The sequence below is a fragment of the Metarhizium robertsii genome, assembly GCF_000187425.2.
Source record: "Metarhizium robertsii ARSEF 23 chromosome Unknown MAA_Scf_3, whole genome shotgun sequence".
Classification (NCBI taxonomy): Eukaryota; Fungi; Ascomycota; class Sordariomycetes; order Hypocreales; family Clavicipitaceae; genus Metarhizium; species Metarhizium robertsii.
In genome coordinates this window covers 1,541,550-1,559,077 of record NW_011942171.1, presented here as the reverse complement: position 1 = coordinate 1,559,077, position 17,528 = coordinate 1,541,550, and the positions used below count along the sequence as shown (strand labels likewise).

Sequence of the window (17,528 nt, the reverse complement as noted above, 5' to 3'; positions counted from 1 at the left end):
CTTTTCGCGAGAAATAAAGTGTAGGTTGTGCAGCGATGCTAAGGGTAGTTGGGAACTAGGACTCGACGCCATTCTCATCCTCTCCATTGCGTGTCTCCTCAAGGAGCGCAAGGAGCGCGAGCGATATCGCCATATTGACGAGAAGAGTGGCTTCAGGCAGTTTTAGGAGCAGCCCCGGTCTGGCTCATGGTCGATAAACGTGGGCGGGTGTTTCGCGATCCAGGTCCGGTGGGCTTCTTACACTGATGACTCTGGAAAGTGGTCCAAGTTCCATATCGTTTTCCTGGCGTAATTAGTGTTTTTTTCTTGACTCATTGTAGACATGGTTAGATGCATGGCGGTGCTTAGCGTTTTTAATATATTCTTGCTTTTGGGCATGGCCTTACCCTGTACCTGGTCTTATCGGTGACCTATTGCAACATCCCCATTTACGGTTGTAGCTTTACATGCCGGAAGACGTTTTTCAAGCTACGTCATTCTTTTAATCTTGAATAGCGTTCTTGTACTCGCTTTCTTGGAAGTGCAGGGATTTTGTGGCAGTCCTATAACAAATCATATGGCAGTCCAGAAGGCGGACAACGTCAACTCTCCGAGAGTCTGAGCCGTGGATCGCTACTCCAACTCTGTTCATCAGATAACTCTTCTTTTCTAGACAAGCGATGGCGGTATAAGCAGGGACACCCACTGATAACGACAAGAAGCACAGTACACACCACTCTAACACATCCGGGGTGACAGCTGTCAATTACTCAAGACCCTAAAATAAATGCCTGTAACAAGTCTTCAGCACATGTATTTCAATGCTTCTTAACATGATGAAAAAAGAAAAAAATGATATTATGCCAGAGGTGGAACCTGTTCAATGCCTTGCCCAAATATTTCTTGAACCCATTCAAGACTCCTCTCGTTGTATAAAGGTATACCCAATCGCCATGGTTCAAATATCTAATACGCCAGTCTAGTACGCCAGTTTCGCCTCGCCTCGCCTCCACAAACAACCAACGACGGCGTATCCAATGCGCTACTTATACAGCCGAATCGTTGCCCGCTCTTCCCCGTTGACTCGGGGCATCGTGTTCGTCGTCGTCATGGTGCTGTCGTGATACATCGTCTGCCGTGAAGGAGCTGCTCATTGACCTTCGCATCTCTCGTCTTCTCAGCCACGGTATTGACTGGAGCCAGCCGCTCAGAGACCCCGAAATGGAAGACTGCCGCTGTCGAATGTTTCGGCGCGCCACCAGACCTGGAAACCCTGTGCTCCTCCTCCTCCGCCTGCCAGGTCTGTGAAACGCGGGCTCGTTGCTCAGGCCAGCCTCGCCCGAAGCCGCAAAATTACCGCTGGCCGACCTCCTCGGAGGCAGCAGTGGAGATGATTCTGATTGTCCGGGCAAAGTTGCGGAACGTAACCGTCCCGTTGGAGTGATGGGTTCCTCTTGGTCTTCCAACTCGCCCCAAATCTCGGCCCTTTCTGCCCACCTAAACTCCTTTTTCGGGGTTGGTATGAGGACAGTGGTATCGCCGTTCGCAATTGTGAATGTCTGGTAACCCGACGAGCTGCTCCCTTCCTCCACAGCGACCTCTGAACTAAGCAAAGACTCCTCTTCGCCTTCTGTGTCGTCGAGGAGCCCTAGCCCCGGAGCTAGTGTTGACTGCCCGACGCCCGGAGCATGTTGTTCATCGCTAAGCCGCCACGAGAGGGCGAAGACGCCAGAGAGCAAGATGACCGTGCCGAGAGCAATGAGCCCGGCATGAAGTGGCGGAATCAAGCTCACTTGGTCAAAGTATATTAACCCGTCCAATATGGCGATGATGTTGTATACGCAAAACACAAGCGGATAAAGAACCGAGGTCGATACTAGCTTTAGGCCTCGATGTAAGTAGTAAAGCTGACAAAGCGCCAGGGAAACCAAGCCGAGAACAATCGCCCACGACTCCCAATGAGAAAACTGATTGTCGCCGCCAATGGTTTTGATACACAGTTCCACAGCTGACTTGGCGAAGAGCAGCGCGTGTGCAGATAAATCTCCGCTGATGACACCGTATATAATGCCACGGGCAAGCCTGAATCGAGAATTGTGTGATATGCTGGACATGCTATTGACAACATCGGTAACCGTGCCGAGCCCCACGACGAATAGAGCCTGCAATGCCATCCAAGCTATAAAGGGCCCTCGCCGCAGTAAGACGAGTAGGCCGTTCAAGTCGTGAGCTGGGGACGGAATGGCCCCGAATATCGCAATCAAAACGGCGCCGCTCGTCACCAGGAGGGTACCGCAAAGAGACCATCGCGTAAACGGTTCGCTGAGGATCAAGGTCGCACATATGGAATTGAAGACGAGACCGGCGGCTTGCAAGGTGGAAAGCACTGGCAACGGCAGCGTGGAAATCTGCACTGTACTGCCCAAGAGATTCGCCACGACGAACATTCCCATCCCCAGCTGCCACCTCCGCCTCCGGTATGGCGGTCTCTGAATATCATGCGGTCCCTTTTCATCTTCGAGAATATGCGACTTGCGCTGCAAGGTCAGCCCAAGACTCTGGACGCTGGTCGATATTAAGCCGACAAGGATTCCCAGCTACACCAACACCCGTTAGCATATAGTCGTCAAGACGGAAGAATGGCAAGGCTTTATCCCTGGGCATCGCATACAGCTATACTCCCGCCAGGGGAGATGCTCCCCGTGGTTCTCATCTCGCGGCTGCCGCAGGCACCAGCATCTGGCGGTGGACGACGGCACGGATGGCACTAATCGATTGCATAGAAGTTGCCCGCCTGTCGCCTATGAACCGCTATCGAGTGCGACGGGTTAGGCAATCATTCGAGAAGGGTCGGAACGGGAATCTCTTCGGTCGGGTTGAAGCCTGCGTGAAGGACGAATGTTCGGTTGCTGTAGCTATGCAGACAGCGGCACAGAAACGAGGTTGCCAGCACCTCGATAAAAACCGGTATGTAGCCCAGGCTGTCGATATCACGATACACTATGCCGTTGGTCGAGCGACCCGAGGAAGAATGGCGAGCTAGGGTGTGCCTGTTTTGTGTTAAGAGGGTTATGATGCAGAGTGCAGGATGCCGAAAGCCAACATCCGACTGACATCAGGATGAGATCGATCAAACAGGGGCACCTGGGGTCTAGCATCAACCTTTCAACGTTCAATGTTGGGCCGATGGGGACAAGGGCCTATTGTGCCAGCTACGGAGTACATAAAGTATGTACCTAGGAGGCACTAAGCACTGCATGTGCTCTTAGGGGCTGGCGGGCTCTGGGGCCTGGCGGTGGTGCAGACATGGAGGCGGAAAGATGAAAGGCCAGCATCAATTGACATCGATGCTAAGGCCCCCCGAGCCAAACGGTCTGCATGTGGTCAGTTCAACAATCATTGATGGTCTGGCGCCTTGAGGTCAGGGTGCACGCACCTGAAGCAGACCACTGCCTGGGCGCTAGCAGGCGCTTAACGCACTAAAGCTACTAGTGGATTAGTGACCACACGCTCGCATGCTGTCCCGTGGTGAACGGTACCCCTTTCATCTTCGCACAAGCGTCGCTGGATGCCTATTGGTCCAAGTCATGTGATGCACGTCATGTGCATTTGCGCTCCGTAGCGGGGTGCTGTCTTTCCAAACGTGTCTGGTGTGGCTGGTCACTTTGTGGCTTGAATCCTGGTCACCGCCCGAGGCTGGTGATCTGGATCGAGCAGCTTTCGTACGAAGTAGTACAACGCAGGAGCCAGCCAAGCTCTCTCTGGCTGCACCCGTAGCGTCACAGCTGCCTCCGGCTTCAACGCACCTCCACTCTCCAGCCAGACGACATCCCGTATCCCGCGGCACATCATCCGACTTCCTCGAGGCCAGCCAGCTAGCAAGTATTGTAGCTGCTTCATCCCATCCTGCCGTCCATCTCTCTCCCGCAGAGGCATAGACAACCCCTCACAACCTCGCCCAGCATGTCGCAACACGCATTGTCCGACCAGCAGGTACGCAGTTCGTCCAGCGTCATCAAGCACCATGACGCATATATCATTTACATCCATTTCTGCATTTTCCCACTACAGCGCATACCCCCTCACCACCCGTAATCATACTAACAGCACAATGCTTTTTTCATCATGTTCAGGTCGACAATGAGCTCCGCAAGATGACAGCGTTCATCAAGCAAGAAGCCATGGAGAAGGCCCGCGAGATTGAAATCAAAGCCAACGAGGAATTCGAAATCGAAAAGTCCAAGCTCGTCCGCCAAGAGACCGACGCCATCGACATCCAGTACGAGAAGAAGTTCAAACAGGCTACCATGTCGCAGCAAATCACCCGGTCCACCGTTTCCAACAAGACGCGGCTCAAGGTCCTCAGCGCTCGACAGGAGCTCCTCGATGACATATTCCAAGAAGCCCAGAAGAAGCTGGCGGATGGTGCCAAGGATAAGGCCAAGTACCAGAAGGTCCTCAAGGGTCTTATCCTGGAGGGCTTCTATGCTCTGAATGAGCCGACACTGCAGGTCCAGGCCAGAAAGAAGGACTATGACGTTGTCAAGAAGGCCATCGACGAGGCTGCCAAGGAATACAAGAAGGAGGTTGGCCAAGACATTGAGGGAAAGCTTGATGAGGCGAATCCTTTGCCAGAGGGCTCGTATGCGGGGGGCTTTTTTTGCCCCCCCCCCCCCCGGTTTCTTGAGTAGTCATGCCCAAACTAACCAGTTGGGTAACAGAGCTGGAGGTGTCATCATCCTCAGTGGCAGCGGCAAAATCGACATCAACAACACCTTTGAGACGCGGCTGGAACTTCTCAAGGACTCTGCTGCTCCTGCCGTCCGAGAAGCCCTGTTTGGCAAGAACCCTAACCGAAAATTCTTTGATTAAACTAGTCGTATGTCACGGTTGAATGGGAGAGGAAAACGCAAATGTAGTACCTCGCTCGACGACATGTACCTCATTGGGCATTGCCGAGCGACCTGTTTACGAATGGCCTGTTGGTGCGGGAAAAGCGCCGTGTTCACAGTAGCATCAGAGATTTGCATTGTTGTCTTTATTTGTGTCCAGTCCGTGCGATCGTAGCTTAGAGGCTGTACTATAAACTTGATATATCTTGAGTGTCCATAATGTCTAGACTGGGTATAAGCTCTCGTTTCCTTAAACGCCTCGTTTCTTGTTGCATGACACACACAAGGTTCCTAAATCACAGTCATAAGTCATAGATAGAATAGCTATCCCCCCGCACACACGATGGTATACTCGTCAATCTCGAGAGAAGACACCTAATCTTCTGCGCATACAATCGTGTCTGGCTCCATCTCGGCAGCAGGAGGTTCCTTAATAACCGGCGACCTCGCCGGCTTTTGCAAAAATTTCTTCATGTAGTCCCTCTGTCTCGGCAGAAAAGGATCCTCACTCAACTCGGGAAGATCAAACACGCTCTTCCTGGCATTTCTTCGAGTCCGCACGCTATGCGATAGCCGCTTCTGCACCCACTCGACCACACTCTTTGCCTCGGTTCTTGCCAACTTCATACCAGAGTCGTTTGTCTTTCTCCAAATTTCCTGCAGCATGCCTGCTAGTTCATCCACTTCCTCATTGAACTTTTTCTCGTCTTGGACGTTGTTAAATTTAACGACGGAGCCATCGTCGATGGCTATGTCGAGAAGAATGATGCTGGCGCGGAGATTGGAAAAGTCTGTCTTGGGGGTGATTGTGAAGCTGTCGGTGTTGAGGATGTCGATGATGCCACGGAGGGTGACGACGTCCTCCGAGTTGCTGCGGGCTAGAGAGTCGTCCTGGAAGAGTGTTGCGACGGCCATTCTCCTACGCAGGTCATGCACCCGTTTGCTGGAGATGGGGAGACAAAGAAGAGACGTGGCTTTGATGTTGCGATATTCTTGGCCCCAGCTGAGGAGAGAACAAGTTTCGAAGCACTGTGCTTTGTTAGACAAGCCCTCGGCAGGCAAGAGTAGCGAGGTTTTTGCTTACAAAGTTGTTCCACAGGGGACTTGGCAGAGCGCTGATGAGTTCCTGGATTGTATATTCAAACTCGGCCAGGACCTGGATGTTGCAGATCAAAAATTTATCCAATGTTAGTCGGAGAAGTGTCTGAGCGGCATATTCTGCCGCCTGTACTGACAAATGGCCGGCAATGAGTCCAAGCAGCGAGATGAAGGACTGGAGGCAGGACCAGTCACGGCCCTCGTACGGTTCGCGATCCGGTCTGGATACAGTCAACTCTGGATGAAGACCCGATTCTCTGGTATCTTGCGCTCCGAGCCGTGTGAATAACTGTCGTAACCGTTCGGGTGTTAACATACGCTCAACTTGTTCCGCACAGCTAGCCACCATGTTACAGTATTCCTGCCTCACAATAATTGAAGGATGCGTGCACAACGAGTCCAACATCCAGTCGAACAATGAATCAGGGAGGTCACCGTTTTTGCGCAAGCGCAAGATGGTCTGCGGTAGCCCTGATATCAAATGCTGTTCCCTTGCTTTAGCATTGCCCTGCGTCAGGAGATTCCACGGAGACTTTCTCCCGAGTTCTGGAGCCCTAGGGGTAGACGGTGCCTTGTACTCCTCCTTGAAAAAGAGGTATCTCGGCTGTGCTTGCGAGGTACCGGATCTCTCAACAGCCCGGAGCACCTTATGGGCATTCTGCCCTCCATTGTCTTTCATAATCCCGGCAATAGCATCACTCGTGGACAAGGACGAGGCATTCTCCCCCTTTGCCTTGGCGGCACCCGTAGCTTCCTTCACTTTTAGCGAGCTCGCCGTCGTGGCATCATCCCGCCGTGCATCCTTTGCAAGAGCCTTCATGTCAAACTTGTGTCGTGGCATGATGGCCAACGGCGACGCGGGAAACTCGACTGCCATTCTTTTCGCCCTTGGCGTAGCATATGGATTATGCTGGGGCTTCTGTTCCGCAGGGACTGCATTCTTGGTTCGGTTGAGTAAACAAGAGAGGTCTTCTAGCGAGTCGTCTGAGAAGTCGCCGTCGGATTGTTCGTCGTCATCGGAGGCCCCTATTTCTACTGGCCTTCGTTTTTGAGGCGTGACAGGCCGCTCTGGGGATGAGGCCAGCGGAGAGGGAGAGGGCGACTCCGGAGTTGGGCTTCGTGGACGTGCTGGTGGTGGTGAAGGCGGCCGTTGTGTGACGGGTTTGAAGAAGCGCAAGATGTTTCCACTCCCGCCTCCGCTTCGAGGTTTCTTATTTGAACCTGTTGCGGGCATGGCGACACTCTAAAACGCGTGCCTTCTTGGGCCTGCCGTAGCCAACGTCGAGTTGTATTCCTTAGCTATGTTGTGCTCGATGTGCTTATTCCGGTAAAACAAAATCCATTTGACCTGACGTCAGGCACTTTGATGTTGCAGGGTCCAGGTCGCGTCTCAGAGGTGGCCACCGCGTCGAGACCCAATCGGGCTAGTTTGTGCTGTTGTGGCTCAAGACTTTTCGATTTTTCAACCGAAGTTGTTTGTGTGAAACAGCACTGAGTTCAGTCAACATGTGCTCGTGCTGCCTTGTTAGTTCTACAGGCTCTTTTGGGTTCAATAAGTTCTCCTCCGCGCAGGCATACCTCTTGCCCTTGTTCCAATATTCAGTTGCACGTGATTCGGCAACATTGCTTGATTCCGCGGACTATTCAAAAGATGCACGATATTACGGAATGATATATTTGAGTTATCACGGTGATTTTGATACGAACAATGGGACTGTCAATATGTATCCTATATTGTGCCGGTGCATCACAATACAGCCGCTTTAATCAACTCATGGATTGATCTTGGCTATGGAACCCTGAAACATGGAAAATTACACAGCTGCATCCCAGCTCACACTTTCGCCTTGACGAGTTCGTCGAGTGCGCGAATGCCCATCCATGCATTAAGTTAATATGGCCGCATCAAGATTGATTCTTGGGCCGTGTTGGTGCGGCTGCCTGCCTGTCAGCAGGGTCATCATAGTCAGCTGCAGGGAGCTCATTTTGATCGACATTGCCATCGTGACAGTAGGCTTCATTCTTTGCTGTGGTTCCAACAACCAACCTCCCCCCCCTTCAAACATGACATGACGTTATGCTTGGTCAGTGATGTGGCTAGTTCTCAGAGCACACTGCATGTGTTGTACCGATTATATAAAAAAGCATCGTCTCTGCAACTGGTGGTGCTACTGGCACCGAAAGATTGCTAGCATTACTATGCGTGCACTCCGTGGGTCCAACACTATTCCTCCCCTCGAGTATAATCATGTGTCACATAATTCAGCAGATGACTGCTTCTAGCCAATACACAAAGCGTGTTGGCCTTTCCTAGGATCAGGGACAAAGAGGCAGGGGTAAACGCCAAGTTTCACAGTGTATTATCGAAACACTGTCATGACTTTTGCTTGCAGAAACTCAGCCTAAGACAATGGAGTACACTACCCCACGTAGGAGGAGTTCGAAGATCTGGGGGGCAGAGACGAAGTCTGCGCGCTAAGGTGGTGCCAGGCATGGTGAAAATCACCAAGTGGCGCGCCGGCGCGTTAGGATTATACCGTGGACCGAATATGGCAAGCGTGGAGTCTTCATATAGTCATTTAAGCGTTTTTATTTGGATGAACCGCAGCCGCTTTGCTCTGAATAGTATCGACAGGAACCTACATAGGTTGAAAAGCACCAGACACGCAATATTATGAATATCATACAGATGCAGGGTGGCAGGCGGCACGAGTGGAGACGGTCCCGCAACTCCCTGCGCCAGACTGCGCTAGAGGGGCATTTGCGACGAAATGGGCCGGACTTCCAGACCTTGACGGAAGGCGCGATTCAAATCTACGAGATGTTAACTGCCTCTAAGTAGGTGGTTACGGAGTACCTAGTAGTTCATTGCATCCAAAGGAACAGTTCATGTGAAGGGAAGGTGCATTTATTGGCTGGACAGCGAGAGGTTGTCTTTTGTTTGTCTGTCCACTCTCAGACTGAGAGACTGAATTTCCATTGAGGGCAGCATCTCCGCCCGGTCAGCAGCGAGATCATCGATACTTGCATTGATGACTGGCAGCTCCCTTCCTTTCACGTACCTGGGCGCTCTCGGCTCCTGCTACGTGTCCATTGAACATCGCAGCTAGGAAGTGGTGAGTGAGGCTGAGCCTCTCTCCAAGCAACTCCAAGCAACTAGGGAACCTGGACCAACATGAAGCTGGTTTGGCCCCCGTCAGCCACGAACCTGTGTCATAGCCTGTTGCAGCCTTGATGTCATGCAAAAAAAAAAAAAAAAAAACCCTTCCGCCGGTCTCGAGCACTGTTCATCAGGCTTACCTAGGTACGGAGTACAAACTTGGAAAACGAAGAATTGGACACGATCGCCCACTGCCTCCAGGTTACACCATGCACACAGCCACCAGCACACCAGAATATCCATGCGGCTGGGTTGGCCAACGATGAGAGTTTTGCAGTGGTTGAGATTGGCAATCTCGCTGTTACGGATGTAGAGGGTTCCCGTGTCGCTGCTTGATGCCGGACAACCATCTGGTTGGCGCCTGCACCGGGAACATCTTCCCCCACCGCCACAACGCACAACGGAGCAACCGGTACGCAGTCGGGCCCCGAGGCGCCACCAACGTCGATTGCTGTCGAACCAGGGGATGAAAGAATGACAGCAGTCCGAAGGAGAAGGATTTGCGGTCGGAAGTCACCAGGCCGAAATTGGAGCGACAATGGAAATAGGATTCGGCACAGGAATGCATAACGGCTGTAGCGCGCTGGGCCAAAGGATGCGAAGAGTGCACAATGCGCAACTGTCTCATTTGCACTTTTCCATACCGGGAAGCGAGTTTCATTGTAAGCAAAATCCTCGAGAATAAAAAGGCAGGGCTCGAATGGCAAGTCTGGCTAAGCCAGGGGCGTCGTTGCCTCAAGTGAATGACCAGCTAGACCCCGGCCATCCAACGAGAACCAAGACTGGAGAAGCCATCGGCTGGCATGCGTGAACCGCGTCCCTGGTTTGCATTTAAGGGGCTCTTGAATACCTGTCAGGGGCGAGACAGGTATGACGGGATGCGAGCGGATGCTAATGTGTGCCAATGCGTGCCCAGGCGCGCTTGAACGGAGTGGGCAATAAGGAAGAATGACTCAGCGAGAATGCAGAAAGGGCATCGATGCCATTGCCAGGCGGTGATGCCGTGGGCTGCCCGCCTCGTTACCACATCATCATCGGTTCTGTGGCGAAGGCTGGTAAATGACTTGCTGCACTTGCAAAAAGCAAGCTTCCAACGTTCCAGCAATTCACACAAAGGGATGGAAGCTAATAATTAGCCAGCCCACCATGACCTCGCCGCCAAGGTTGTGGCTTTTCTGTAAAGGCTTGACCCGTGGCGGTTGTATTTCCAATCGATGAATCGGTGGACTGGTTCTGCAGTGGTGCTGACCAATGTTACAGGACATGCTGACAACCATTCTGGGCCAACGGTATGGCGCAGTATACGGGAATGCCTCCGAACTTGCTTGCTTTCGCGATAATTTGCTATTTTAAAATTGCCGCTGACCGATGATGTTTCTGCCCACAAGCCACCGGCAAACCCATTCGGACCAGCACACCTTACTCCGTACACAACCGTCATCAATCATGGGCTATGGACGCCGTCTTACTCGGCACGGCGCTGAAAACTGCGGTAGATGCTTTGCAAGATACTAGTATTCAGAAAGATTGTTATAGTTGACAAAGCCTCTGTGGGGACTTTGCGAAAACTCGGTCGGATGGGCCGGGAACTAGCCTCGAAAAATTACCCGCAGAGGCCGCTTAAGTGGGTGAGAGGGGGACACTGACTGGCGCCCCGACGTGGCCGACGACGCTCATCTAACGGCTTGCGCACGGAGTTTGAGTACAGTAACTGCTCTTTCAACATGTCGAATGCCACAGGCGGCCATTGCACACTCCGCTCTCTACACAGTCGGGAGTAGTAGTAACTATCCTATGTCCGTCAGGATGGGCAATGCCTCGTCAAGCCGGCCAATCCGGATAGTAATAGCCATTGGTGGTTTACTCCGCCCACCGTCGGCTGTCTGGGTGGTACATGTACCCATGCCCCTTGCCATGCCACCCATCTCGTCCATGTTACCACCAAGCAGGGCTGGGGCTGACAGGTGCCGCGGCGGCGCTCCAGCCCGTCAACATCAAACATCGAACATGCTGCACCTCGCAGCGACGAGGCTGGCTGCGACTCGCGAGTCAACTGGTACTTCGTACTTGAGCACGAAGGACATGGACATGTAGGCATGTCACAGGCATTGAGGCAGAAAGGGCCAGCGACTCAATGTCGGTTGACTTAATAGCCAAGCCGTGGCGGATCAATTGATCGCACTTTGTGAGATGCTGGTTTGAATTATTGAACACAGCACTGACAAAACAGGAAACAGGGGGCTGCAGCGCGCTAAATGGCAGCACTGCACCTGCGCATTCAGGTGAAGACCGTGTGGTCCCCAAGGTCCGCGTACCGACACGCGAGAGTCTAGGTACCGAATACTCGATACTCGATGATCAAACCGCGTGATTTCTGTGTGTGGGGTACTCTGAAGCGTGCGTCGAGGTACTTGGAAACCCACCCTCATGGTCCCAAGTTGGCAGTGCCGTAAAGTCCGGACACGCTGGAATAACGGTGCACCGGGCTTGAAGGACCAGCCGCACCAGACGCCGCCCCAATAGCGATACAATCAGATCGCTGACAGATAGAGTGAGATACTACATGTACCTGCCGCCAGGGGCCACTCCCCGTGCCAACAGCCAGGCCGCGCCAGTTAACCCCCCCCCCCATGTGCCAGTAGACTTGACTCCATGCTCACGGGCCCGAAATTGCGGCCAGCCCGTTTCCCTTCGCTCCCGCCTGGCCACCTTGCACTCTAAACTTTCTACAGAGTAGTTGGCACTTAACTCCAACAACCAGCCCTCTCCTCCTCACGACGTCGACGCCGCCCTTGAATCCGTCAAGTCGACCCTCAGCCGTTCGAATTCCGGTGCCGCTTCGTTTGTTTGCAGCTGCACCCGTTGTGGCCTTGTTTCGCGTCGGCCGCGCTGAAGGTCCCGTACTCTAACTCGCCCTCACGATTTCTCCCACGCCCCCCACGATCCGCATACTGGCTGGTGTTCCCGGGTTGAACGGGCATTCGCCCGCAACTTCACGCTGACCATGACCGCCCCAACGAGCCCAGAGCCTGGCCAGGATGCCACGTTATCAAAGGTGCAGACGCAGAGAGCACGATGGGCGACTCGCAAGATGACGGTGAAAAGCAGCCACACCAAGCGGCTGTCTCTCCTGAACCGCATGCACAAGCGAACTCAATCCGAGAAAAGCGTTGCCGGAAGCGATGGAAACGGCGCGCCATTCGACAACCGCGAACCCCATCATAATGGCGGCGAAAACGAACATCACAATGACAACCCGCAAGATGAGGCAGACGACGACGAGTCTGATGAGGAGGACTCGACTCGTACGCTGTACTTCAACCTGCCTCTCCCTGACGACATGCTCGAAGATGGCCATCCCATATATTCCTATCCCAGAAACAAGATCCGCACAGCAAAATACACGCCGTTGTCTTTTGTTCCCAAGAATTTGTGGTTTCAGTTTCACAATGTGGCCAACATCTTCTTCTTGTTCTTGGTTATCCTTGTCGTATGTATCCGAAGCCCTTCTCTCTGTGCTTCTTATTTACTTGATCCTTAATCACGCCTTATCGCAATCGACTGGTGCTAATCGCCTTCTCCTGTAGATTTTCCCCATTTTTGGTGGTGTCAATCCGGGGCTGAATGCCGTTCCCTTGATTGTCATTATTGTCCTCACAGCAGCGAAGGACGCCATAGAAGATTACCGGAGGACCATTTTGGACATCGAGCTCAACAATGCCTCTGTTCATAAACTGCACAACTGGAACAACGTCAATGTGCAGGAAGACAATGTATCAACCTGGCGACAGTTCAAAAAGGCCAACTCACGGTTCTTTGGGTCTATCTGGCACGCCATTGAGAGCCTATGGTCCAAGAAGGCCAGGAAGCAGCGAGCTGAGCGAAAGGAACGCAAACAGAATCCCGAAATGGAAGAGGAGGGCCGACCCTCCATAGAAACGGTTCGAACACGGAGATCAATTCGCGATTCCCTCGCCTCTCCTTTTGGCAACCGGGAATCGTTTGTTGATGCTCAGGAAGAGATCCAGATGACACCAGTACCGTCCCCGACGCCTGCAAATGGAGTTCCCCACATTCGATTCCCTGACGAAGAGGATGCAAAGCGTGCCGCTGCTATTCAGGACATGAAATCCGACCTGATTAATTACATGAAGCCATCCAAAGGCGCGCGTTTCAAGAAGGATACCTGGAAAGGCCTCCAAGTTGGTGATTTCGTGCGTATTTACAACGACGACGAATTGCCTGCCGATATCATCATCTTGTCCACGTCCGATCCAGACGGAGCCTGTTATGTTGAGACCAAGAACTTGGACGGTGAGACTAACCTGAAGGTCCGACAAGCTCTCCGCTGTGGCCGATCGATTAGGCATGCCCGTGACGCCGAGCGTGCTGAGTTCAAGATTGAGAGTGAAGCTCCCCACCCTAATCTCTACAAGTATAATGGAGCTATTCACTGGCAGCAGGTTGTACCGGGATATCCGGATGATGACCCCGAAGACATGACTGAGCCTATCACCATTGACAATCTTATGCTTCGAGGCTGTAACTTGCGCAATACTGAGTGGATTCTTGGTGTCGTTGTTTTCACAGGCCATGACACGCGAATCATGATGAATGCCGGTATTACGCCGAGCAAGCGCGCTAGAATTGCCAGAGAGATGAACTTCAACGTCATCTGCAACTTTGGAATTCTTCTCATCATGTGCCTTCTTGCCGCCATTGTGAATGGTGTTGCTTGGGCCAAGACTGATGCTTCTCTCCATTTCTTTGAGTTTGAGTCCATTGGTGGAAGCGCCCCTATGAGTGGTTTCATCACCTTTTGGGCTGCCATTATTCTGTTTCAGAACTTGGTCCCTATCTCTCTCTATATCACACTGGAAATCGTGAGGACCCTTCAGGCCATATTCATCTTCAGCGATGTCGAAATGTACTACGCACCCATCGACCAGCCTTGCATCCCGAAATCCTGGAACATCTCCGACGACGTGGGCCAGATTGAGTATATCTTTTCGGACAAGACGGGCACGCTTACCCAAAACGTCATGGAGTTCAAGAAGGCGACAATCAATGGACAACCCTATGGCGAAGCATACACCGAGGCACAGGCCGGTATGCAGAAGAGAATGGGTGTGGATGTAGAAAAGGAGGGGGCCCGTATTCAGGCTGAGATCGCTGAGGCCAAAGTCCAAGCCCTCGAAGGCCTTCGTAAGATCAACGACAACCCATATCTGCACGATGATGCTCTCACATTCATTGCTCCCGATTTTGTCTCCGACCTGGCCGGAGAGCATGGCCAAGAACAGCAGTCAGCTATCGAAGAATTCATGCTGGCATTGGCTCTTTGCCACACGGTCATTGCAGAGAAGGTTCCAGGTGACCCCCCTAAAATGACATTCAAGGCTCAATCACCCGATGAGGAGGCTTTGGTAGCTACAGCTCGTGATATGGGATTCACCGTTTTGGGCCACTCAGGTGACGGCATCAACCTCAACGTCATGGGCGAAGAACGCCACTACCCGATCCTCAATACCATCGAATTCAACTCTAGCCGAAAGCGAATGAGCTCCATTGTCAAAATGCCCGATGGTCGAATCGTCCTGATTTGTAAGGGCGCCGACTCAGTGATTTATGCTCGGTTGAAGCGAGGAGAGCAGCAGCAACTTCGACGCAATACTGCCGAGCATCTTGAAATGTTTGCTCGCGAAGGCCTTCGTACGCTCTGCATTGCTCGTAAAGACCTGACTGAGGAGGAGTACCGCCACTGGAAGAAGGATCATGATGCAGCCGCATCGGCTCTGGAAAATCGCGAAGAGAAGCTGGAAAACGTAGCCGACATGATTGAACAAGAACTCTACCTTCTTGGCGGTACTGCTATTGAGGATCGTCTCCAGGATGGCGTGCCCGATACTATTGCCCTGCTTGCCAAGGCTGGTATTAAGCTTTGGGTTCTGACTGGCGATAAGGTTGAGACGGCCATCAACATTGGCTTTTCATGCAATTTACTCAACAACGACATGGAGCTTATTCACCTGAAAGTCGAAGAAGACGAGAGCGGGGAGACGGCAGACGACACCTTCCTCACGAATGTTGAAAAGCAACTTGATCAATACCTTCAGGTGTTTGGCATAACGGGAAGTGACGAAGATCTTGCTTTGGCCCGAAAGAGCCACGAACCACCTGGCCCGACCCACGGGGTTGTCGTGGATGGGTTTACGCTTCGCTGGGCACTGCACGATAATTTGAAACAGAAGTTCTTGTTGCTGTGCAAGCAATGTCGGTCAGTTTTGTGCTGCCGCGTTAGCCCTGCCCAAAAGGCTGCCGTTGTTGCCATGGTCAAGAATGGATTGGATGTTATGACCCTGTCCATTGGCGATGGTGCAAATGATGTAGCCATGATTCAGGAAGCCGATGTCGGCGTTGGTATTGCTGGTTTGGAAGGTCGACAGGCCGCCATGTCTTCCGATTATGCTATTGCGCAGTTCCGTTTCCTTCAAAGACTGGTCCTTGTTCACGGTCGATGGTCTTACCGGAGGCTGGCAGAGAGTATCAGCAATTTCTTCTACAAAAACATGGTTTGGACGTTTGCCATCTTCTGGTACGAGGCCTTTTGCGATTACGACATGACATATCTATTCGACTATACGTATATTCTCATGTTCAATTTGTTCTTCACATCCGTCCCTGTTGCTATTATGGGTGTCCTCGACCAGGATGTATCCGACAAGGTTTCCCTTGCTGTGCCTGAACTCTACCGCCGCGGCATTGAGCGCCTGGAATGGACACAGAAGAAGTTCTGGTAAGTTGAAACGTGCCTGTGAAAATGGCCCATTAGCTTGGGGGACCCGAGTGCTAACAACTCCACAGGCTCTACATGATTGATGGTGTCTACCAATCTGTCATGGTTTTCTTCATTCCTTACCTACTTTTTATCCCCGCTAAATCAGTAACTTTCAATGGACTCGGCCTTGAGGACAGGCTTCGATTTGGTGCATACGTTGCTCATCCAGCCATCTTAGCCATCAACGGCTACATATTGATCAATACGTATCGGTGGGACTGGCTGATGCTTCTCATTGTGGTTATCAGTGATGTTTTCATCTTTTTTTGGACAGGCATCTACACCTCATTCACCTCGTCTGGCTTTTTCTACCACACCGCTGCTCAGGTTTATGGAGAAGCAACTTTCTGGGCAGTTTTCTTCCTTGTTCCTGTCATTTGCCTCTTTCCCCGGTTCGCTATCAAGGCACTTCAAAAGGTCTACTGGCCGTACGACGTCGATATCATCAGGGAACAGGAGCGTGCCGGCCTATTTGCTCATCTTGATAAAGGTGCCGCAGGAGAAGCCGACAGTGAAAAGAGCACTAGTGGGAAATCAGGGACCGAAAGCCCGAAGAAAGCAAAGCGCATGACATATGGCAGCGTGGACGAAGACCTGCGACCGATATATCCGCCGTCGACGGCCACACGGACCACAACCCACAATCGAACGCAGAATGGAAGTGATTCGACAAACTACACAGCGAACCGCATGTCGCTCGACATCCCTGCTGCAGGTCGTCCTTCGATAGAGCGTGCGAGACCGTCATATGACCGAATGCGCATGTCAATGGATCGTGTCCGGCCTAGCTTTGAGGCGAGTAATGACTTTACTTCGGCAGCGCGACTATCACGGATTGAATCGAGCCAATCTCACTCTCAACAACCCCAGGGCGGTCGGTTCAAGGCAAGACTTCGTGGACTGTCCTTGACCAAGAGTGCAAACGTTTAGGGGTCTTTCGAAATTGGTCGGCGACGGCCATATCCCTGAACAGTTACTGTATATTTCTTGTCCCGACTGGCGTCGACTTCTGCGTGATACCCCCTTCCCACACGCTCGCCAGGGTGTGTGTGCCAAGAGAATCCATTATATACCCGTTAGAATACGAAACACAGCAGGGCCGTCATCATCCATGGGTTTTAATGATCTGCATGAGCGATCTATGAGTTTCTGACACTCACTTGACTTTTTTTCTTTTAATGCTTTCCCACAGTCCATTGATGACAAACATTCACACAGCACCGCTTTTACATCACCCACATCCGACCAAAAAAAGCGATAATTGGCGGCACAACAAAAGAGTTTTTTTCATTGCACTGTCTTAGCTGTTTGGGAACAAATTTATCTTTGCAAGGCGTTCTGCGGGCTGGGGCATGACGATCCTGTTGTTTCTTGCGTTACACTATATATTTTTCTCGCCTTGTTTACACCTAGAATTTTTCTTCTTTTTTTATTTCTACGCGAGAGATGGGCAAGAAGGAAGGGAGGGCGAGGGAGGGCTCCGTTCCGCCTGAAGTATCATTGTTTTCCTTGTATTTTGCCTTGGCATGGCTTTCTTCGACACTTGTCTTGATTCACTCTT

At 52.0% G+C, this 17,528-nt stretch overlaps 4 protein-coding genes across 4 annotated transcripts; 2 read left to right on the top strand and 2 right to left on the bottom strand.

Annotated features, from left to right (window-relative positions):
* Window positions 1-1,025: 1,025 nt before the first annotated feature.
* Window positions 1,026-2,432, bottom strand: MAA_07381 (DUF803 domain membrane protein; the record flags this gene model as incomplete). Its single annotated transcript, XM_007825379.2, has 1 exon — window positions 1,026-2,432. The coding sequence occupies one exon, from the start codon at window positions 2,430-2,432 to the stop codon at window positions 1,026-1,028; it is 1,407 nt and encodes a 468-aa protein (XP_007823570.2).
* Window positions 2,433-3,942: 1,510 nt separating this feature from the next.
* On the top strand, window positions 3,943-4,851 carry MAA_07382 (ATPase, V1/A1 complex, subunit E; the record flags this gene model as incomplete). Its single annotated transcript, XM_007825380.1, has 3 exons — window positions 3,943-3,972; window positions 4,113-4,621; window positions 4,701-4,851. The coding sequence occupies 3 exons, from the start codon at window positions 3,943-3,945 to the stop codon at window positions 4,849-4,851; spliced, it is 690 nt and encodes a 229-aa protein (XP_007823571.1).
* A 395-nt stretch (window positions 4,852-5,246) lies between these two features.
* MAA_07383 (uncharacterized protein) lies at window positions 5,247-7,203 on the bottom strand (the record flags this gene model as incomplete). The annotated part of the gene is made up of 2 exons (XM_007825381.1): window positions 5,247-5,900; window positions 5,956-7,203. The coding sequence occupies 2 exons, from the start codon at window positions 7,201-7,203 to the stop codon at window positions 5,247-5,249; spliced, it is 1,902 nt and encodes a 633-aa protein (XP_007823572.1).
* A 4,930-nt stretch (window positions 7,204-12,133) lies between these two features.
* Window positions 12,134-16,897, top strand: MAA_07384 (phospholipid-translocating P-type ATPase domain-containing protein; the record flags this gene model as incomplete). The annotated part of the gene is made up of 3 exons (XM_007825382.1): window positions 12,134-12,619; window positions 12,717-15,925; window positions 15,994-16,897. The coding sequence occupies 3 exons, from the start codon at window positions 12,134-12,136 to the stop codon at window positions 16,895-16,897; spliced, it is 4,599 nt and encodes a 1,532-aa protein (XP_007823573.1).
* Window positions 16,898-17,528: the final 631 nt, after the last annotated feature.